The following is a 22747-nucleotide window of genomic DNA, read 5'->3' on the forward strand; positions in this document are numbered from 1 at the left end:
CCATTTATTTTATTTTTCGTCCATTACGCATTGCACACAATGTCAAAAATCCTAGATGTTCCTTTAACACTTGATCTTATGACCATCTGGAATTGAGAGTTTGAACTATAAAAAGAGCTTGCAGTGAAAGCTTAGAAGGCTTCTCATATTAAGAATTTTCCAAGAAAACCGTAGAGGTGTCACTTTAGATTCAAGATTTAAGATTATGATTACAATGAGGATAGAGATAATCAACTTGAAGTGATCAGAGAGTTATAACATGAATAATGAATCTTCAAGTTTCGAGAACCATAGTCCATTCATTCTGAATTCTCTAGAGCCTTACTAGATAGAAAACCTGTTTAGGTCATTATTTCTTAAATGATATATTCTATGGCTATATTGATAAAATTCTGATAATAATGTTAATTTTTCTAGGAGAAGAGAAATTTCTAAACTACTGCTTAAGTCTAATTCAATTATGCTATTTATAAGATTATCTAATTTCCTATTATGCGTATGAACAATTGATGGAAACATGTTTATTTTAATTAAAGTTCTTTTTTTTTTTTTGATAAAAATTAAAGTTCTTAATACTTTGTATTAATTCCTATTTATGGCTCTGATACCAATTATCTGTTGGAGATTTTTCTGATGTATAAAAATAATCCTGAAAACAGAAAAAGATTTAGGTTTAAAAGAAAGTTTAGAAAAAGACGAGGAAGATCACTAGATTATAAGAATATTAAGCTTACAGAATGTAAATGTTGGAATTGTAATGAGGAAGGACATTATGCTAATAAATGTCCTAAATTAAAACAAAATGTGTAAAATACATAGGAACGACAAAATTTATAATGAGTCTACAACAAATATGAGCAAGTGATAATAAATGGTATACAAAAGATGAATTTTATATTACTGAGACAGCAGATGATAACTCAGAAATAGAACAAATAGAATATGAATAAATAAGTAAATGGTAGCAATATATGTAGAAGCACTGGTAAATATAAACCTAATAAGATTATAAAACGAAAAATATTCATAGATAGTGGAGCTGATATATGTTTAGCCAAGCAAGATATGACCTTTAGATCTTTTCCATAGGTCATAAGGTAAGAGTCGCATGATTTAATGAACAAGTTAAGGAATTAGATATAATAGCCAAAATACCTGTTTGTTTTTATGTTATGTACTGTTAGAACTAGACCAATAAGATATAGTCCCGATGATAAAAAAAAAGAATTTGAAATACAAATAAACAGTTAGCTGAACATTTACAACACATAGATAAATTCTTAGAAACAGTGAGGCAACATGGACCTTTAAGAAATCAGAAATCTTTAAAAATTACATATAAGAAGAGTCAAACAGTATACATAACCATTAAAATGATCAAATATACCAGGTATATATGTTCAGTAGACTGCAACCCAGATGTTGTATAATACCCAGATCCATTGACAAGCTTGGATTGAGATTTGGAAGAGGAATTTTCTGTGTTCAAATCTTTGACACTCCTATGGATTTAGAAATGGAAACCTATAATAATTGATCAGATATCCAAAACTCGTAAAAAGACTAAGCTTGATGTAGATAATTCAGACCATAAATGGGACATTTCCATGTAAATTAGAAAATTTAAAAGCCAGATCGAAGGTCGAAGAAATAATAACCATCAACTATTTAACGGAAATAGTTGATGAAACAAGTCGGGAGCAAGAAATCATGTCTAATTAGAATTAAGCCCATAAGACCTGAGCCCATACGACCCACAGAAGAAGTCCATCAAAGAAAATAGGATGATCCATTTGCTTAGAAAATGAAATAAAAATGTAGTAGAAAAATAAGAACGAGGTGGCAATGAATAAGAATGAGGTGCCAACAAGATCAACATGTGGCAAGATATGAAGACATGAAGAAACATGTGTAAGACATTTAAGTTTAGTTTATGTAGAGCATATGTAATTTGAAAAGGTTAAGAGTTATAGGGCAACAATAGATATCTTTAGAAGAACTCAAGATATGTGTCGAGATGCTGGAACACAGCCATAACCCGTGATGAAGAAAGGGTGCTGGACAAAATTCAGAAATCTCCACTGAGGATTGCTTCATAAGGTATACTTAAGTTAATCTACATCAAAAAAAATCTCCAATTAGTAAGTTCATCTAAGGAAGAAAGGAAATGCAGGGAAAATCTCAAACAAAGTGTTATGTAGTGAGGTCTTGTTCCTGCATTGAACTCATTTACGGGATGATTGATCGGCAATTTAAGATGACAAGGTTCTGCTAACTCAGATATCTATTCTAGGACGTTTATTATTACCTCGAGACAACAATCCATCCGTAGAATTTTGATCGTGGATCTACAGTTGGACAAAATTGTTAGACTGTGCATTCCTAACATTTTGGTTGTGGAGCTGCCTCGGAACAAGAGGAGATGGCTGATTGTCGGACACTGCGACATAGTTATCACTCCTCAAGAAGGCAGCAGGGGCTGATGTAGAGAATATGCTGCTTGTTTTTCGCTTTTCCAGCTCACTAATACGACGAAAAATGCCCACTGCATCATATATTGATTCCAGCTTGTAATCTGTTATGCATTGAAATATGGCTTTCAGAGCATTTAATTCTCTCTCTGCGGCCTTCACCTGCAAACGAAATCCAAATTCAGTTTTTTTATTTTATACGTTTGACATTGTAAGTGAGAGAAGAGAACGACAATAGGATTAGCGAGTAGGAAGAATAAGACATGCCTGTGCATCTACCCGTAGATGCTCCATGCATTTTTGCAGGATGATGTCAAGCGGAAAATTGTGAATCAGCCCAAAAGCACAGCTAAATCTAGCAGCCTCTATATGCTGGTTGCTTTGAATAAGTATCCGGATAAGCTCTGCATAAGAAAATAATAATGTAGAACTGACCCTTATGCATGCATCAACAAAACATATATATGTAGACTCATCTTATGAAATAGACTATTATAGTACAATACACATAAATGGAGATGAGAAATTTGCTAGGAAACATACCGGGAATCTTATCTGTCAAACCAAGGAGACGACACATCTCAGGAGAATTTTTATGAGGAGCAAGCTTCACAAGGAGTCTTACGATCTCCCCTCTGTAATAGGAAAACAATCCGTATATAAACAAAAACAAAAGAAAAGCCCAAATTTCCATCTCCTTCGCGGTTTCCGATGTTACATTTGGTTTCCATAAAGCTGCCAGCTTTATAGCTTCTTCTTTCACCATAGAGCTTATTTTCGGCGAGAAATAAATTAGCTGCCTCAGTAATACAACTATACTCTTAGCAACACTTGTATCAAGTCCTGAACCTCCATATTCGCAATGCTGGGAATATGACCCCTGCAGCAAATCCAAAACAAATTTTGCAGGGTCTAGAGACAACTTAAGGGCAGCTAAAGCTTCACCAGGCATCAATTCTTCGTTGTCCATGCAATCATCTAGGATCAGTGGATAAACCATATTAAAAATTGTTGAACCAGACTGAACTTTTGCTGTTGAAGAATTCACTGTTTTGTGGGCTTGCACAGGATTTTGCTCATCTGTTTATGATGAGGAGGAAATTTCACTCACTAAACAGAAGTAATGCAAAACCATTGATAAGAAATAGATCAAATTGAAACCAGAATTTCAAGTCTACTGCCTTCTACTGCAATTAAGCATCAAATAATGTATTATATGTTCTACTACGTTTCAGAAAACATTAGTATATTGAAAGTGCCTGCCCATAACTAGGGACCTATCAATGCTTATAAGACAAATTTTGGAAACTCCAATAATTTCCCTCAGATTTTATCATAATACCTCATTCAAGTGTCTAAAAGTGACAAAGAAAAGATGCAACCAAAAAAAGAGAGCCAAGACAGGTACTGAAAATTATAGATGATGTGCAACAAACAAGAGTAACAAGCCATGGATGTTCCGTGTTGCTGTCTCTACTGACACCAACAGGATGAATTCCAGGACACTAAGTCATGGAGTCCTGTGGGCAAGTAGCAGAAAAACTGCTCTGCACATGCAAACACAACTAACTAAAAGCATAGCATAGGGAACAGGATCATTTGTTTATTCATACAGAAACTCATTATATAACTAAAATGATTTGATAAGCGACACATAATGGTAGACAAGGCATATTCTATATCATTTAGGAATTGGAAGTGAGAAATAACTTACCAGATAAGCTCTCTGCAAGTCCGAGAGCCTGTTGTAATTCGAGTGCCTGCTTATTCTGATAAATAACATCAAGAGAACTTTGAAGTTCACCACTACTGAAAGAAGAGCCCAATTTAAAGGCAGCTAAAAGTTGCAGATATGCCAACACCTCCTGAGAGTTCTCGGCCAGTGCTTTCATCCTTGACTTCCAATCGAGAGCTAATCTCATTGCCTCTTCTCTTACTTCTGGCTTAACCTCTGGCGATATTTTCAACAACTGCCCTATCAAAGTAGTACAGCTCCTCCTAATGACGCTCAAGCTAAACTCATTATTCCCATTCTTCAAATCCGCAGGGTAAAACCCCTGTATAGCATCTAGCACTAGCTTTCCTGGGTCCGGTGACTTTTGAATAGCAGTAAAGATTTCTGTCAGAATTGAATCATGCTCTCTCAAATTTTCATTCAAGATCAACTGCAAAGATCTTCCATCACTTCTGTCATTTAGTTGTTTTTCTTTATGTTCGAGTTGCTTAGAATATTCATCAATTGATTTTTGCATTAAATTAATTTTCCGTTCTCTTAGTTCTAAGTCCATCATAGATGCTTCAAACTCTCTGTCTTTCATTTGAAGTTTCTCTAACTTTTTTTCAAATGTTGTTTTGAGTGAATCTAAATACTCTTCCCTTTCTTCAAGCTCCTTTTGAAGTCCACAAGTTCTTTGCAATGATTCCAATTCTGCCTTTTTCGAAGTAAGCTCATAGCCGCATTCTTTCAAGGATCTTTCCACCAAATCAAGGCTCTTCCTTTTTGACTCAAGCTCCTCAGAGCATTCTGTAACCGATATTTTGAGTATGTTTTGTTGTTTCTTCATAGATTCTAGCTCCTCAGTGCTCTCTATGATGGACGTTTGGACTGATTTGAGTAGGTTCTCCTTACATGCAAGTTCTTCATTCCGCTCTCTAATGGATTCTTGAACAGCAATCAGTTTCAATTCATGACCTTCCCAAGTTTTCATTGTTTCTTTAAGTGAATTGAAACTCTCTTCTTTTGATTTGATTACTTTGATAAGCTGTTCTAGTTTCTTCTTTTTCAATCCAAGTTCCGATGAATTCTCTCTGGTAGAGTTGTCTATGGAGTCCAGCTCTTTCTGTTTCATTGAGAGCTCTGTCGAGCACGTGTCGATAGAGTTCTTTATAGCATCATGCTGCTTCTCTTTAGCTTCAAGTTCCCCAGCATAATCTTCAATCAACACTTTGATTGATTCAAGGTGTTTCTCTTTTGAATTATAATCATTTGAAGTCTCCTCAATCAGTTTCTTGACCTTAGTTAGTTCATTAGAATATTTGTCAGTCCATTTCTGCAGCCTTCTCAACTGCTTTCGCTTCAACTCAAGTTGACTATCACAATCATTAATCGAGTTCTTTATCATAGACAACTCCTTTTGTTTTAGCTCGAGTTCTTCATCACAATTTGTAGCCGATATTCTCGCACTTTCTACTTCCTTCACTTTAACTTCAAGCTCTGTAGAACATAGAGCGAGTGACTGCTCTACTGATGCCAATTCCACATTTTTCACATAGAGGTCCTTGCAACATTCCTCAAACTTCAGTCTTACTAAATCCAATTTGGTTTCATCTAATTTGAGCTTTCCCCTATACTCTTCTATGGACCTCTCAATTGTATCCAACTGGTCCCTTTTCGCATTATATTCCGAACTACATTCTTCATGCTTCACTTGCACCAATGTCAGTTCATCTTTTTTCATACTAAGCATCCCATTACAATCTTCAACCTCTTTTCGAATCGAATTCAATTGTTCTTGAACAAGAACCAAATGATAATCCTCAGATTGAAGATTATTAAGCTTTTGTAACTTAACTTCAACTTCTTGATTCCGTTTTTCAAGCACTCGGGCTGCTTCTACTATCTTTTTGGCTTCTAAGTCAAGTTCTTGAGCTTGCTTTAGTAAAGATTCTTTTGCCAATTCAAATTGATCTTCAAAATCTTTCAAGTGGAGAGTTAACGAGAGCATGGATGAAGCTTGTGAATGGGCTTCATCAAAGGACTTGCGAAAGCTTTGTTGCTTTAACTCCGCTAGTTTTATAAGATTTACTACTGCCTCCATCGGAGCAAAAACCTATACAGTTCAAAAAGAAACTGCCTAAAAATAAAGTCTAAAAACGCAACATCACTTTTAATTCATCTATCAAAAGAAAATAGAGTTGAAAATCCCCATCTCCCCCCCACCCCATTTGGCTCACATAATGCTCCAAATCAATGATAATGAATGGGTTAAAAGCACCATGGGTGGAACTTTCATATTGTCTCAAAATCATCACTCAATTTTAATTTGTCTCAATAAAATCATTCAACTTTTAATTTGGTCTCAATAAAGTCATTCTAGCGATAGGGATGCCAACGGATAGAATAAGCGCGGGTAGTGCCGATTCCAAACCTTTACCCGTTTTATTTTTTTCATTATCTGTACCCATCCTATTTAAACCGCGGGTACCTTACCCATTAAAAATTAATAGATAAAATAAAAAATATTACAAATTTAATAAAGAATAAATTTAACAAAATCCATAAATAATTCATTTATAAATTTAAAAACTAAATCACTCTAATTATCAAGAAATTAAAATACACTAAAAATAAATAGACAAATAACGGGTATCCTAAGGGATATTCTAATACTTATCCTATTCTAATATCGGTCACAGGTAGTTTTATTGATCTCATCCGTCGCTTATCCTAGGGGATATTCTAATACCAGTCATAGATAGTTTTATTGATCTCATACCCGTCCCATATCCTTTTATATAGGTACGTCCCATATTCTTTTATATGGGTACGAGTAATCTCATTCATATCGGATAAGGTCGGGTACTTCCATGTCAACCCACACTCAAATCAAATGGCCGGCGTGGCCAACGCGTGGCAGCCCCATATGGTAAAATGACAAACAAATGAATATATTGATATTATTTAATAAGAAATCATTGACTCATCTAGGCAGCAGTCATGTTTCGTTTGGGCCTTAGTGAAAGTTAATGATTTATTGAGTGAAATTGAAATTGAGTTACAAAATTTTGAGACAACCATCAAAGTTAAGCCACAAATGATGCATTTAACCTGGATTCAAAACCTAATAGCCTTTACACAAAACCCCAACCTGAAAATGCAAATAACCAGATAGAAAATTTAAGATCTGCTTGGATGGAAGTTACAAGAGATTAAATAACTAGCATTGCTTCGAAGGAGTTTTAATGGTTTAATGGAAGTTAACAGAGATTATTGAAGGTTACTTTCAGTACCGAATAGGAGATAACCTCACCTAACCTCGCTCCCTCTCCTTCCATTTTTTTAATCTCCCCTAACTTCAATCAAGCAGAAACTAAAGCAAAATTCACAAAAAAAAAAAAAAAAAAAAAATCAGAAAAACCACTGACCAGTAGTATTCCAACAGGAGAATGGAAAGTTTATGCAAAATACAGCAAGAGAAGAGTACAATGGAGCTACAAAAGGCAGTTTTAACTGTACATCTGGCCTGCCAAATCTTCGTTGTTCCTCTGTTCTTCTCAATCGCAAAGAAGAGAAAGGAAGTGAGTGAAAAGATGAGATAATGCGGCAAAGAAGTACAGGAATTACAGAATTCGGATAACAGCAAACCTCTTGGTAATGTAGAACTCTTATTTAACTCGGACTTGTATCAATGGAGTGGTGATCTGGAGAGGTGATTGCCGTGGCGGTCCGTACACCGATTTCTGCGCCAATTTCAAAACCACTTTATTGCACCGATCAATCACAGTTAATATAATAGTAATAAAAGAAAAGGAAAAACAGTCAATGAGAAAATCAATGGTCAATAGTAATAAAAGAAAAAAAAAGGAAAAACAGTAAATGAGAAAGTCAATGGTCAATAGTTAAACAACTCTTCAACTCCTAGTATGGACGTGATTATCAAATGAATCTGCCCGTTGACTATTAAATCTGTTTATGGATGGGATTCGTACCGGAACGGCTTTTATCTAAAAATATCAGTCTGGTCCGCCGTTAATTTAAACAGGCTTGGATCGTATTGAATTTGGGTTTAAAAATCAAATCGCAATATATATAATTTTTAATAATAAAAAATTAAATTTATATTTAAAAATAAATATTAATATATAAATTTATTAATTAATATTAATAGGCGGGCTGATTGGGCCGATCATGTTATTTTTATAAATCTCAAGCTTGTCATGAGACGAGCTTTAGCGGGTCTGAGTCTAAAGACAAATTTTTATATCCAAGCATGGCTCAGAGGACACGAGCCGGACGGATACTCGGACCCGTGAACAGGTCTATTCACCATTAGATTTAGACCGATTAAAATCTTATGGTGAAAATTTAAAGCATCGTAAAGATTAGATTTAATCATCTTAGATCTAACAGTGAATGATCACGTCCATTTGATCATCAAGGTCCATATGAACACTATTGTTGTCTCAATAAAAACACCTAACTTTGAGTTTTGTCTCAATTAGATCACTACAATGAGTGGTTGAAACGCAATTGAATAATGACATGGTTGACATATATCTCTAACCGAAAGGACAGGTGAGAGCCATGTGTCATTTGTTTTTATGAAAAAAAACTAAATTTTGTTATTTTTTCATAAAAAAACTGACACATGGAGCATATGTGGCTGTCACATTTCGATCAGAGATCTGAGTTGACTTATGCTTGTGTCAATCATGTCATTATTTCAATAACTTTTAATCATTGAAATCGCCGAAGTGGTCTAATTAAGAGAAAACTTAAAGTTGAATAATTTTATTAAGATAAATTGGAGTTGAGTGACCATTTTGAGACAATCATATAAGTTCAGTGACCGATAATGCATTTAACTCCCAACATAGTTTGCATGAAGTTACGTTTGTGGTCGGATGCTCATAGCCTTCCCGTTTCATCTCGCATTGGATCTGTTACTGTCTACGTGGTTCAATTTCTTTCTCATTTTATTTTCAATTATTTTGGTTTATTTATTTTTGTGTTTATTTTATAATTATCATTATGTAAAATTCAATGAGAGTGATAAATGGATATCACATGTGGTTTCGGTTATAGAAATAAGTTGACTCATATTGACGTGTCAATTAGATCTGGGCATGGATCGGACTGGACCGGGCCTGTCGGGCTTTTCATAAAACCTGACGAGCCCAGGCCCAGGTCAACCCGTAAGAAATTTAGTCGGGCTCGGGTTCGTGCTCGGATTGGACTCAGGCCTAAGATATGAATCTCAATATTTTTAAAACCAAACCGGACCGACCAGTTGAACCGGTTCAACCGCAAACTGGTCATACATCTAGTTCGGTTATACACATTCTGGGTCAATATCATTGACCCGTGGTGAATCGGTAAACCGGCAAACCGGAATTATTCCGGTTCACCATTTATAACCCAACTGCTTCTAATATGTAGGCTTCTCCTCTTTTTATATTGGACTTTTTGAAAGATTAAGTGAGCACATTTTTAGTTTGTTTTTTCTTTATCAATTCACTTTTGCTAGGGTAAAGGCTATGATTACTTTGTTTTTGTGTGTTTTCATCATTAGATTAATTTTATACTCCATCATCTAATAGTGAAAACACACCAAGTAATAGTACTTTGTCAAAAACAAAGTAACCATAGAAGGCACCCCTTTGCTAGTATTTTTTTCTTATAAAATTAATTTTCTTAACTATTAATTATATATATATTATTTATAATATGATCCGGTTCAATCAATCCGAGTCAACCGGTTGAACCCGTTGACCCCTAACCTAGTTGTCCACACGTTCGACGTCCGGTGCAGTTTTTAAAACATTGCCTGTGATGATGAAGAAAGAGTACTAGACAAAATTCAGAAATCTCCACTGAGGATTGCAAAAAACACTATTAGGCCCCTGATCTTTCATTTTTTGGTTATGAACATCTAATTCTGTTAAAAATACGTTATTTTAAAAAGTGATACTCGTGTCAAACGGATGGTCCGTAAATCATGTTATTGAATTAGGAAAGAAAAAAAAAGGCTTTTATTGACATATTACAATTATGATACATGATACATGATACAAGAACGTAGTGAGAAAAGGCTAAAATCTAAGGAAGAAAGGAAATGCAGGGCAAAGCTCAAACAAAGTGTTATGTAGTGAGGTCTTGATCCTGCATTGAACTCATTTACGGGATGATTGATCGGCAATTTAAGATGACAAGGTTCTGCTAACTCAGATATCTATTCTAGGACGTTTATTATTACCTCGAGACAACAATCCATCTGTAGAATTTTGATCGTGGATCTGCCGTTGGACAAAATTGTTAGACTGTGCATTCCTAACATTTTGGTTGTGGAGCTGCCTCGGAACAAGAGGAGATGGCTGATTGTCGGACACTGCGACATAGTTATCACTCCTCAAGAAGGCAGCAGGGGCTGATGTAGAGAATATGCTGCTTGTTTTTCGCTTTTCCAGCTCACTAATACGATGAAAAATGCCCACTGCATCATATATGGATTCCAGCCTGTAATCTGTTATGCATTGAAATATGGCTTTCAGAGCATTTAATTCTCTCTCCGCGGCCTTCACCTGCAAACAAAATCCAAATTCAGTTTTTTTATTTTATACGTTTGACATTGTAAGTGAGAGAAGAGAACGACAATAGGATTAGCGAGTAGGAAGAATAAGACATGCCTGTGCATCTACCCGTAGATGCTCCACGCATTTTTGCAGGATGATGTCCAGCGAAAAATTGTGAATCAGCCAAAAAGCACAGCTAAATCTAGCAGCCTCTATATGCTGGTTGCTTTGAATAAGTATCCGGATAAGCTCTGCATAAGAAAATAATAATGTAGAACTGACCCTTAGGAATGCATCAACAAGACATATATATTTAGACTCATCTTATGAAATAGACTATTATAGTAAAATACACATAAATGGAGATGAGAAATTTGCTAGGAAACAAACTGGGAATCTTATCCGTCAAACCAAGGAGACGACACATCTCAGGAGAATTTTTATGAGGAGCAAGCTTCACAAGGAGTCTTAAGATCTCCTCCCCTCTGTAATAGGAAAACAATCCGTATATAAACAAAAACAAAAGAAAAGCCCAAATTTCCATCTCCTTCGCCGTTTCCGATGTTACATTTGGTTTCCATAAAGCTGCCAGCTTTATAGCTTCTTCTTTCACCATAGAGCTTATTTTCGGCGAGAAATAAATTAGCTGCCTCAGTAATACAACTATACTCTTAGCAACACTTGTATCAAGTCCTGAACCTCCATATTCGCAATGCTGGGAATATGACCCCTGCAGCAAATCCAAAACAAATTTTGCAGGGTCTAGAGACAACTTAAGGGCAGCTAAAGCTTCACCAGGCATCAATTCTTCAATGTCCATGCAATCATCTAGGATCAGCGGATAAACCATATTAAAAATTGTTGCACCAGACTGAACTTTTGCTGTTGAAGAATTCACTGTTTTGTGGGCTTGCACAGGATTTTGCTCATCTGTTTGTGACGAGGAGGAAATTTCACTCACTAAACAAAAGTAATTCAAAACCATTGATAAGAAATAGATCAAATTGAAACCAAAATTTCAAGTGTAGTACCTTCTACTGCAATTAAGCATCAAATAATGTATTATACGTTCTACTAGGTTTCAGATAACATATAAGACAACTTTTGGAAACTCCAATAATTTCCCTCAGATTTTATCATAATACCTCATTCAAGTGTCTAAAAGTGACAAAGAAAAGATGCAACCAAAAAAAGAGTGCCAAGACAAAATTATAGATGATGTGCAACAACAGTAACAAGCCATAGATAAGTCATGCAGTCCTGTGGGCAAGCAGCAGAAAAACTGCTATGCACATGTAAACACAACTAACTAAAAGCATAGCATAGGGAAGTACCAGGATCATTTGTTTATTCATATAGAAACTCATTATATAACTAAAATGATTTGATAAGCGACACATAATGGTAGACAAGGCATATTCTATATCATTTAGGAATCGGAAGTGAGAAATAACTTACCACATATGCTCTCTGCAAGTCCGAAAGCCTGTTGTAATTCGAGTGCCTGCTTATTCTGATAAATAACATCAAGAGAACTTTGAAGTTCACCACTACTGAAAGAAGAGCCCAATTTAAAGGCAGCTAAAAGTTGCAGATATGCCAACACCTCCTGAGAGTTCTCGGCCAGTGCTTTCATCCTTGACTTCCAATCGAGAGCTAATCTCATTGCCTCTTCTCTTACTTCTGGCTTAACCTCTGGCGATATTTTCAACAACTGCCCTATCAAAGTAGTACAGCTCCTCCTAATGATGCTCAAGCTAAACTCATTATCCCCATTCTTCAAATCCGCAGGGTAAAACCCCTGTATAGCATCTAGCACTAGCTTTCCTGGGTCCGGTGACTTTTGAATAGCAGTAAAGATTTCTGTCAGAATTGAATCATGCTCTCTCAAATTTTCATTCAAGATCAACTGCAAAGATCTTCCATCACTTCTGTCATTTAGTTGTTTTTCTTTATGTTCTAGTTGCTTAGAATATTCATCAATTGATTTTTGCATTAAATCAATTTTCCGTTCCCTTAGGTCTAAGTCCATCATAGATGCCTCAAACTCTCTGTCTTTCATTTGAAGTTTCTCTAACTTTTTTTCAAATGTTGTTTTGAGTGAATCTAAATACTCTTCCCTTTCCTCAAGCTCTTTTTGAAGTCCACAAGTTCTTTGCAATGATTCCAATTCTGCCTTTTTCGAAGTAAGCTCATCGCCGCATTCTTTCAAGGATCTTTCCACCAAATCAAGGCTCTTCCTTTTTTACTCAAGCTCCTCAGAGCATTCTGTAACCGATATTTTGAGTATGTTTTGTTGTTTCTTCATAGATTCTAGCTCCTCAGTGCTCTCTATGATGGACGTTTGGACTGATTTGAGTAGGTTCTCCTTAAATGCAAGTTCTCCATTTCGCTCTCTAATAGATTCTTGAACAGCAATCAGTTTCAATTCATGACCTTCCCAAGTTTTCATTGTTTCTTTAAGTGAATTGAAACTCTCTTCTTTTGATTTGATTACTTTGATAAGCTGTTCTAGTTTCTTCTTTTTCAATCCAAGTTCCGACGAATTCTCTCTGATAGAGTTGTCTATGGACTCCAGCTCTTTCTGTTTCATTGAGAGCTCTGTAGAGCACGTGTCGATAGAGTTCTTTATAGCATCATGCTGCTTCTCTTTAGCTTCAAGTTCCCCAGCATAATCTTCAATCAACACTTTGATTGACTCAAGGTGTTTCTCTTTTGAATTACAATCATTTGAAGTCTCCTCAATCAGTTTCTTGACCTTACTTAGTTCATTAGAATATTTGTCAGTCCATTTCTGCAGCCTTCTCAACTGCTTCCGCTTCAACTCAAGTTGACTATCACAATCACTAATCGAGTTCTTTATCATAGACAACTCCTTTTGTTTTAGCTCGAGTTCTTCATCACAATTTGTAGCCGATATTCTCGCACTTTCTACTTCCTTCACTTTAACTTCAAGCTCTGTAGAACATAAAGCGAGTGACTGCTCTACTGATGCCAATTCCACATTTTTCACATAGAGGTCCTTGCAACATTCCTCAAGCTTCACTCTTACTAAATCCAATTTGGTTTCATCTAATTTGAGCTTTCCACTATATTCTTCTATGGACCTCTCAATTGTATCCAATTGCTCCCTTTTAACATTATACTCCGAACTACACTCTTCATGCTTCACTTGCACCAATGCCAGTTCATCTTTTTTCATACTAAGCATCCCATTACAATCTTCAACCTCTTTTCGAATCGAATTCAATTGTTCTTGAACAAGAACCAAATGATAATCCTCAGATTGAAGATTATTAAGCTTTTGTAACTTAACTTTGCTATCTTTTTGGCTTCTAAGTCAAGTTCTTGAGCTTGCTTTAGTAAAGATTCTTTTGCCAATTCAAATTGATCTTCAAAATCTTTCAAGTGGAGAGTTAACGAGAGCATGGAAGAAGCTTGTGAATGGGCTTCATCAAAGGACTTGCGAATGCTTTGTTGCTTTAACTCAGTAAGTTTTATAAGATTTACTACTGCCTCCATCGGAGCAAAAACCTATACAGTTCAAAAAGAAACTGCCTAAAAATAAAGTCTAAAAACGCAACATCACTTTTAATTCATCTATCAAAAGAAAATAGAGTTGAAAATCCCCATCCCCCCATTTGTCTCACATAATGCTCCAAATCAATGATAATGAATGGGTTAAATGCACAATGGGTGGAACTTTCATGTTGTCTCAAAATCATCACTCAACTTTAATTTTAATTTGTCTCAATAAAATCATTCAACTTCTAATTTTGTCGCAATAAAGTCACTCTGGTGATAGGGATGGCAACGGATAGAATAAACGCGGGTAGTGCCGATTCCAAACCTTTACTCGTTTTATTTTTTTCATTATCCGTACCCGTCCTATTTAAACCGCGGGTACCTTACCCATTAAAAATTAATAGATAAAGTAAAAAATATTACAAATTTAATAAGAATAAATTTAACAAATCATCCATAAATAATTCATTTATAAATTTAAAAACTAAATCACTCTAATTATCAAGAAATTAAAATACACTAAAAATAAATAGACAAATAACGGGTATCCTAGGGGATATTCTAATACTTATCCTAGGGGATATTCTAATATCGGTCACAGGTAGTTTTATTGATCTCATCCCCGATATTCTAATACCGGTGGCAGGTAGTTTTATTGATCTCATACCCGTCCCATATCATTTTACATAGGTACGTCCCATATCATTTTACTTAGGTACGTCCCATATCCTTTTATATGGGTACGAGTGTAATCTCATTCATATCGGATAAGGTCGGGTACTTCCATGTCAACCCACACCCAAATCAAATGGCCAGCGTGGCCAACGGGTGGCAGCCCCATATGTGGTAAAATGACAAACAAATGAATATATTGATATTATTTAATAAGAAATCGTTGACTCATCTAGGCAGCAGTCAGGTTTCGTTTCGGCCTTAGTGAAAGTTAATGATTTTATTGAGTCCAATTGAAATTGAGTTGAGACAACCATCAAAGTTAAGCCACAAATGATGCATTTAACCTGGATTCAAAACCTAATAGCCTTTACACAAAACCCCAACCTGAAAATGCAAATAACCAGATAGAAAATTTAAGATCTGCTTGGATGGAAGTTACAAGAGATTAAATAACTAACATTGCTTGGAAGGAGTTTTAATGGTTTAATGGAAGTTAATAGAGATTATTGAACTTTCAGTACCGAATAGGAGATAACCTCAACTAACCTCGCTCCCTCTCCTTCCATTTTTTTAATCTCCCCTAACTTCAATCAAGCAGAAACTAAAGCAAAATTCACCCAAAAAAAAAAATCAGAAAAACCACTGACCAGTAGTATTCCAACAGTATAGTGGAAACTTTATGCAAAATACAGCAAGAGAAGAGTATAATGAAGCTACAAAAGCCAGTTTTAACTGTACATCTGGCCTTCCAAATCTTCGTTGTTCCTCTGTTCTTCTCAATCGCAAAGAAGGGAAAGGAAGAGAGTGAAAAGATAAGATAATAGGGCAAAGAAGTAAAGGAAATACAGAGTTCGGATAACAGCAAACCTCTTGGTAATGTAGAACTCGTATTTAACTCGGACTTGTATCAATGGAGTGGTGGTCTGGAGAGGTGATTGCCGTGGCGGTCCCTATACCGATTTCTGCGCCAATTTCAAAACCACTTTATTGCACCGAGAAAATCAATAGTTAAACAACTCTTCAACTCCTCTTAGAGCATCCTTTGTGTAAAGTTACAAACTTTGTTACTTTACCCCTCCACCTCATTCAAAATAACACTTTAAAATTACATATCATTAAAATATATTGTTATTTCAAATTTTAGTAGGTCCCACTTATCATAAACCACTTCATATTTAATCAATTAATATACAATTAATAAAACATTTATCCAACAATATAATTAATTCAATACTAATTATTAATAAAAAAATATTTATCCAATATAATAATTAATTTAATATACATTATTATTTAAATTAAATTAAATAACATAAATAATTATTATAAAATAACATAAATCTTATTAATTGATTAAACACAATGGTAATATTTTGAAAAAAACAAATAAATAATTATTATTTTATTATAAATCACAATTATTATGATTCTTTTTATAGATCCGTTGCAATATATAAATATTAGGACAAATGAATGCTTTAAAAAAAAAGATAAAATGAATGCTTTTAAACAATAAACTGAATGCAAAAAAAAATAGAATACAAAAATAATAAAATGATAAAATGAATGTAAAACAATAAACAACATTTAAACAATAAAATGATAAAATAAATAACCTAATATTGATTGTTGGGCCCATAAAATATTAGATTTATCTTGCTTTTGGTGAGCTTTACACGATTTCTTTGGAGAGTGGATCACACTTGCTAGATCAAAGGGTAAAAATTGGATGATTGACTTACACTCTCTTCTCTATGTGAAATATATATATATATGTTAGGTAATTGTTTTGGTTGTAACCAGCAGAAGTTACAAACCTATTTAAGTTGCAACCTTTCTAATGGTTGGTTACAACCAACCAATTTTTTTTATTTGCAAGTAAGTCCCTTTTCACATAGCACTAGAGATGCTCTTATTAAGTCCGTTTGGTTGCTACTTTTCATACTTCTTTTTTGCCTTTTCATTTCAAAAGGTAGAGTTTTAAGTGTTTGGTTAGTGATCTCATGTTTACCTTTTAAATCTGAAAAACAGCACTAGGTGTTTGGTTAGTGACCTACTGTTTGCCTTTTACACCTGAAAAGCAGCTTTTACAAAAGCAGAGAATCTCTACTTTTTGAAAAAGCAGCTTTTTCAAAAAGCAAATAGCAAACCGTAACAGCAAACAACAAACCGTAACAGCAAACAGCAACAGCAAACAGTAGGTAAAACAAACGGGGCCTTAATAACTCACTAGTATGAAACCCCGCGCAATGCACGGGATATACAATTTTTTTACAAACATATTAAAATAATGATAATAAAAATAAAATACATTTAAAATTTGATGTGTGGACAAAAAAATATAAAGTGAAAAATCAACGTTTATTAAATTTAAAAGAAAATTCATATGAAACTATGACTACTTTAAATTTATCATTCATTCGTTAAAGTTATTAGAAAGTTGATTTAAATTTTAGGAATAGCTTGAAAGCTGTACAATATGTTATTGTTGTTTTAAATACTTAAGCTAAAATTAGAATGCTTCACTAAAGAAAATTAATACAAAAGTAATATTATAGTATCAAAGAGGAAGTTGCCTAAGGAACATCTAATTTTGATTGGCTTGCTCATCAAAATTAAGAGTGAATATAGAATGATGAGCAAAGAATTTCAAAAACGACGGATAATGATCTTCTCCACTTTGGTGTGTATATTTGCATCGCACAGCCTTTGAGAGCTATTACTACCTGCTAGCCTCTGTGTAGATGATTTCTGTAATTTGATAATTATCTTTGAAAATTAGATATTTTAATTTCGGCTTTCTATAAGGATAAGTATTAGATCAACACAAAGAAAAATATAAGTAGAGAAATAGTCTTTACCTGTGTATTCTAAAAATCTAGTAGGAGAAAAATGAAGTCACGCCACAATATTGAAAACTATATTGGTAAAAACTAAAGTCACATGTTATATACTAAACTTTTGCTCCATTTATGAACTAATTAATCTTAAGAATCGCAACTTATACAAATATTGCTCGTTAGATCGTCATCACGTTACAGTTATAATATATTCAATTTGGGGGAGCGAATATTTGATTTAGCCAATTGAATTTAGTACAAACAGAAATTTGTTCCATAAACATCCATTCAAAACTTCAAAACAAAACCTTTTTTACTTGCCACCCACCCACCCACCAATCCATCCATCCATCCTTTTACTCAATAACTGGAAAATAATAATATTAAAAAAAAAAAAACAAAGCAAACATTGAAACACATTGTTATATAAAGATTAGAGATGTGGGCTGTAAATTCTGAGAGGAAAGATCATAAAAGTAAGATCAACACTTGAGGATAAAAAAAAATAAGATACATAACCCTTTTCATATTACATAACAAATGATTTTGTAGAAAGCCATTTTATAATTTGCAATTAAACATGCACTTTAGCAAGTAAATGTAGAAGTACTTCAGTTGTTATTGCAAGGACACAAAAGGAATGGAATGAATAGAAGTCCACCCAAAGTAAAATAATATTGTAAGAATGGAATCAAAATATAGGGAAAACAAAGAGTGAGATGGTGAGGAAGATAAGATAATATGGGTAACGAAAACTTCTACCAATCCCATTTAAGATTTTCCTATTTGTAGAAAACAATTGAACAATCAAAGATGAAATCACAATAGTCACAATAGAATACTAAAGTCTTTAACAATAACATTTTTAAACCAAGAAGAGTGCAATGAGTAAATGATATTAACCACCTCTACATTCAAACATCGCCTCAACCGGCCCAATATTTCTTGATGGAGTAAATGATATTAATGAAAGAAATATAAGGAATAGATTACCGTTATAGAATCGTCATTCAATATCTCGAATGTGAAGTGTGAATCTGTTTTTGCTATCTTCAAATGGACGTTCTCTTATGGAAGATTCTGATCTGCATATGATGAGTTGCTTCACTCAGAGGCATCTGTTTTATTGCAATGGAGATGATGTCAGATTGGAGAAGATGAGTTCATATGAAATCGAAAAGAAAATATAGTTTCACATTGTCCTAAAAACAATCAAAATGTAACTATAATCGAACGAAATCGCAACTTAATAAACCCATTTGAAACATGCATCATCTAATTCTTTACCCATCATGTAAAAATACATTGAATCACAATCATGTAAATCTAAGTAACACAAAGCTTTATCAAATTTTAGAAATTGAGAAAAGATAAATCTAGATGCGTACGAAATTGAAAGAGAAAATGTGAGGCAGCAGGAAAAACATGACCAAGAACATGAATCAAAGCAAAAAAATAAAAGGCAATTAAAAAAACTAATAGTATTACCTCATCCAAATGTCTACAATGGATGCGCAAATGTTGGAAACCGATGATAGAGAGAGGGAAGGCGGTTAACAGGCTGATATGGAGGGAGTATGAAGGAGCAGTTAAGAGAGAAAGTGGTGTTCTGCATTACAACAACATGGAAGCCGAGTAAAAACAACACAGAAGCAACATTGAAAGAAAGAACAAAGCCAAAAGCCAATAAGTTTTTATGAGTAGATAGAGAAAAAGGGGTCACAACAAATCCAACCCAAACAAATATGTGACCATAAATTCTTGAAGGATGATGAAGATTAGAAGGAAGTTATATGTGTAAAAGAAAGCTATTAAACTCATCAGAAGGAAATAGCACACACAAAAGAAATTGTATCTGAATTGAACAACCCCAATCATTAAAAAACAGATTTGTTACTCGGATGCTTTGATAGAAAAATGAGAAATAGTAAAATTGGGGAGAATTGAATCATAAACAATCAGTAGGACATTAAATTAAATTCTAACCAATTAGACTTCAACATAGTAGATGTAAATAAAAGTAAAAAGCAAGTGAATCAATAAACTTAAGGCATAATCAACATTGCGAGTTGGAAAGATAACTGAAAAAGAAAAGCAGTTGATTCACATAAGAATAGAAATCCAACTCACCCTAGAGGAAGCGGATAAAGGATGTGGATGATCCGCATAGTCCCATGGCCACAAACAGAAACCAAAGAGAGTACACTTGAGGGAGTTAGGGAAGAAACAGTAACACGAACTGAAAGACCAAAGCAGTTGAACTCATAATTTCAGACCAAATAAAGAATTGAAACTAAATTTTAGAGCAGCTGATTATTTCATAATTTAACAAAAAGCAAAGAAGGAAAAAGTAAGGGTGGGGATTTACCATCACTTTAAATTACCAATTGAGACTTTGTATTTTGAAAGTAAAGCAGCACCCTTTCGATACCAATCTCTGCCAATACCCCCCATTCTGGTTGTATTTCAATCAGTTTCTGGTTGTATTCAATCAGTTACAACCTGTAAGGAGAAACAATTAAGGAAGAAAAAATCAAAAAGTTGAAAGAAAGAGGAAAAAGATAAGGAAATGGTACAAAAATACTATGTTAATTAGAAATTTAAAATAGAAATAAATATAGGAAAACAATAGCTTACATCAAGACTACAACACACAAAAGAATAAGTGCGATTCTGAAACCTAACACCCAATTTGAGCCAGTGATTAGAAAATGAAAATCTAAAGAAATAGGGGGATTAGAGAGAGATGAGGAAATGAAAATTTATAAAGAGCTGAGGGATTAAATTTGGAAGAGAACTAACCTAGTAAGAAATCAATCTGAAAGAATATAAATAAAGAGAAAATCGTGACAAACAGGAAGAGGGTAAGTGATTTTCTGGTAAACATGGAGGAGTCTCAATGAGGAAGGCATGAGTTTAAAGGTGGAGATGAACGGGATTAGGGTGAGAAAAGAAGAAATGAAAATAAAAAGCAGTTAAGGTGTGGTTACAGAAAGAGCAGTTAAGGGAGATTGAGGGTGAGGGATACAGGAGAAGTAGTTGTGCAACTAAACCGTGCTTCGGAAAAAAAAAAGAATTCTTAAAATTCTAAGAAATTGACATGTCAGCAGTGAGTATACTGCTTTAAGTATATAGATAGATTTTCCCTCTCAACTTCTGAGTACAAAACAACTCTTCAACTCCTTGTATTAAGGCTTAATATCTCATTTGCCCCTTGAATTTGTCCAAAAAGTTTGATAGGCTTCTTGATTTTCAAAGTGTTTCGATAGCCTCTCAACTTGCATAAAATATTCAGTTAGCCTCCTGAACCTGCACAAAATGTAATCAATTGATCACTTGGTTACAAAAAAAAGTAAGTTAAATGCGGAAGATGTATTGCATGAGTCTTAAAAAAAAGTAAAGCGACTAAAATCGGGGTATGTGGTTCTAATATTAGAGAAGACAAGTTTCATAGTTGAGCAAATAATAATTTCTTTTTTAATCTATTTTTGAATTATGTAATAACATTTTAAGATACGTGACATACATATTCCGTATTTAACTTACTTTTTTTTTGCAACCAAGTGATCAATTGATTACATTTTATGCAAGTTTAGGGGGCTAACTAAACATTTTATGTAAGTTAAGGAAACTATCAGGACACTTTGAAAATTCAGAGAGCCAATTAAGCTTTTTGGACAAATTTATAGGACAAATAATGTATTAAGCCTTGTATTAATGATAATATATTAGAATTACTGATTCTCCAACAATACTGCTCATATTTAATTTTTATTTATTATTTTATTATTAAAACTATTAATTATTATTATTTTTACTTATAGAAATAGAAAAGACTCTTTCATAATAAATTATTAATAAAAATATAAATAAAAAGTCACTAAAAGTGGAAATAGATGATCTATTAATGGAGAAAATAAAAAGGTTCTTAATGTTTTGATGAGCGACTCTACTCAAATTTTAATTTAAGAACATATTCTTTTTTTTATTATATGTAGTTTTAGACTTTTTAATTTATTCATTCTTATAGGTTATTTTATATTACTAATACACTTTTAGTAATGTTTTTTCTAATTTGTCCCTATTAATGGTAAAAGATAGAGATATAACTATTAATACAAATAATCTTAAATATGCCATAAAAATTAAGAAAACATAAGTTTTGTATAGAAATTAAAAATTTAAAAGAGAAGTATTAAAAGTAAATTAGTTATTTTTATAGTCTCATTAAAGTTGCATTGGTTTTGATGAAAACCTTAAACAACATATAAAAAAAAGAATGGAGGGAGTACTTACGAAGGAATACTATTATTTGATATAAGAAATTGAAGACTTTCAACTACTCCAACGTAAACGCTAATGATAGAGGGTGTTTGGTTGCTGCTTTTCGACATCCTGTTTGTTTAAAGTTTGGTTAGACACTTCTATTTGCCTTTTGTAGCTGAAAATTAGCTTTTTTTTATAAAAGCAGGGAATCCTTACTTTTAGAAAAGCAACATTTTCAAGCAATAAACTGTAACATGAAACAGGAAACAGTAATAACAAACAACAGGTAAAACAAACAGACCATACTTGAGTTATTCTCAAGTGATTTACGAGTGTCCAGTAAATTTTGGATGCTTGAAAAAAAAACTTAAAACTTTGTACATGGTTTTTACGAAGTTACGTTTTCAATGAAAAGTGGTCGGATGCTCATGGCCTTCCCGTTTCATCTCGCATTGGATCCGTTACTGTCTACATGGTTCAATTTCTTTCTCATTATATTTTCAATTATCTTAGTTTATTATTTTTGTGTTTATTTTGTAATTATGATTATGTAAAATTCAATGAGAGTGTTATAGGTTGTCACATATCACTTCGGTTAGAGATATAAGGTGACTCATGCTGACGTGTCAACCATGTCATTATTTTGTTGTCTTTCAACCACTGGAATCATCGTAGTGA

The 22747-nt window shown here is 33.8% G+C and overlaps 1 protein-coding gene and 1 pseudogene across 3 annotated transcripts; both read right to left on the reverse strand.

Moving 5' to 3' along the window:
* Positions 1 to 1213: 1213 nt before the first annotated feature.
* On the reverse strand, positions 1214 to 7938 carry LOC136207161 (FRIGIDA-like protein 5). Of its 3 annotated transcripts, none has more exons than XM_065998448.1 (7): positions 7837 to 7932; positions 7617 to 7741; positions 4186 to 6301; positions 3015 to 3449; positions 2739 to 2875; positions 2309 to 2633; positions 1214 to 2116 (listed from the first exon to the last, which is right to left on the reverse strand). In XM_065998448.1, the coding sequence occupies exons 3-6, from the start codon at positions 6287 to 6289 to the stop codon at positions 2349 to 2351; spliced, it is 2961 nt and encodes a 986-aa protein (XP_065854520.1). In that variant the 5' UTR covers positions 6290 to 6301; positions 7617 to 7741; positions 7837 to 7932; the 3' UTR covers positions 1214 to 2116; positions 2309 to 2348. The 3 variants fall into 3 exon arrangements, with proteins under 3 accessions (XP_065854520.1, XP_065854519.1, XP_065854518.1); XM_065998447.1 differs by having other exon boundaries at positions 1215 to 2116; positions 3015 to 3551; positions 7617 to 7736; positions 7837 to 7938; XM_065998446.1 differs by having other exon boundaries at positions 1215 to 2116; positions 3015 to 3551.
* A 2262-nt stretch (positions 7939 to 10200) lies between these two features.
* Positions 10201 to 20852, reverse strand: LOC136205544 (FRIGIDA-like protein 5; annotated as a pseudogene).
* Between the last annotated feature and the right edge of the window lie 1895 nt (positions 20853 to 22747).

The sequence above is a fragment of the Euphorbia lathyris genome, chromosome 9 (genome assembly GCF_963576675.1).
Source record: "Euphorbia lathyris chromosome 9, ddEupLath1.1, whole genome shotgun sequence".
Classification (NCBI taxonomy): Eukaryota; Viridiplantae; Streptophyta; class Magnoliopsida; order Malpighiales; family Euphorbiaceae; genus Euphorbia; species Euphorbia lathyris.

What these genes read in the sequence shown, in the direction of transcription:
- LOC136207161 (XM_065998447.1), bottom strand. Translation starts at nt 6,289, where the DNA reads ATGGAGGCAGTAGTAAATCTTATAAAACTAGCGGAGTTAAAGCAACAA. An exon ending in ACTTGCAGAGAGCTTATCTG is followed by an intron (nt 3,552 to 4,185) that starts GTAAGTTATTTC and finishes CATCATAAACAG; the next exon opens with ATGAGCAAAATCCTGTGCAA. An exon ending in TTTGACAGATAAGATTCCCG is followed by an intron (nt 2,876 to 3,014) that starts GTATGTTTCCTA and finishes TTTCTTATGCAG; the next exon opens with AGCTTATCCGGATACTTATT.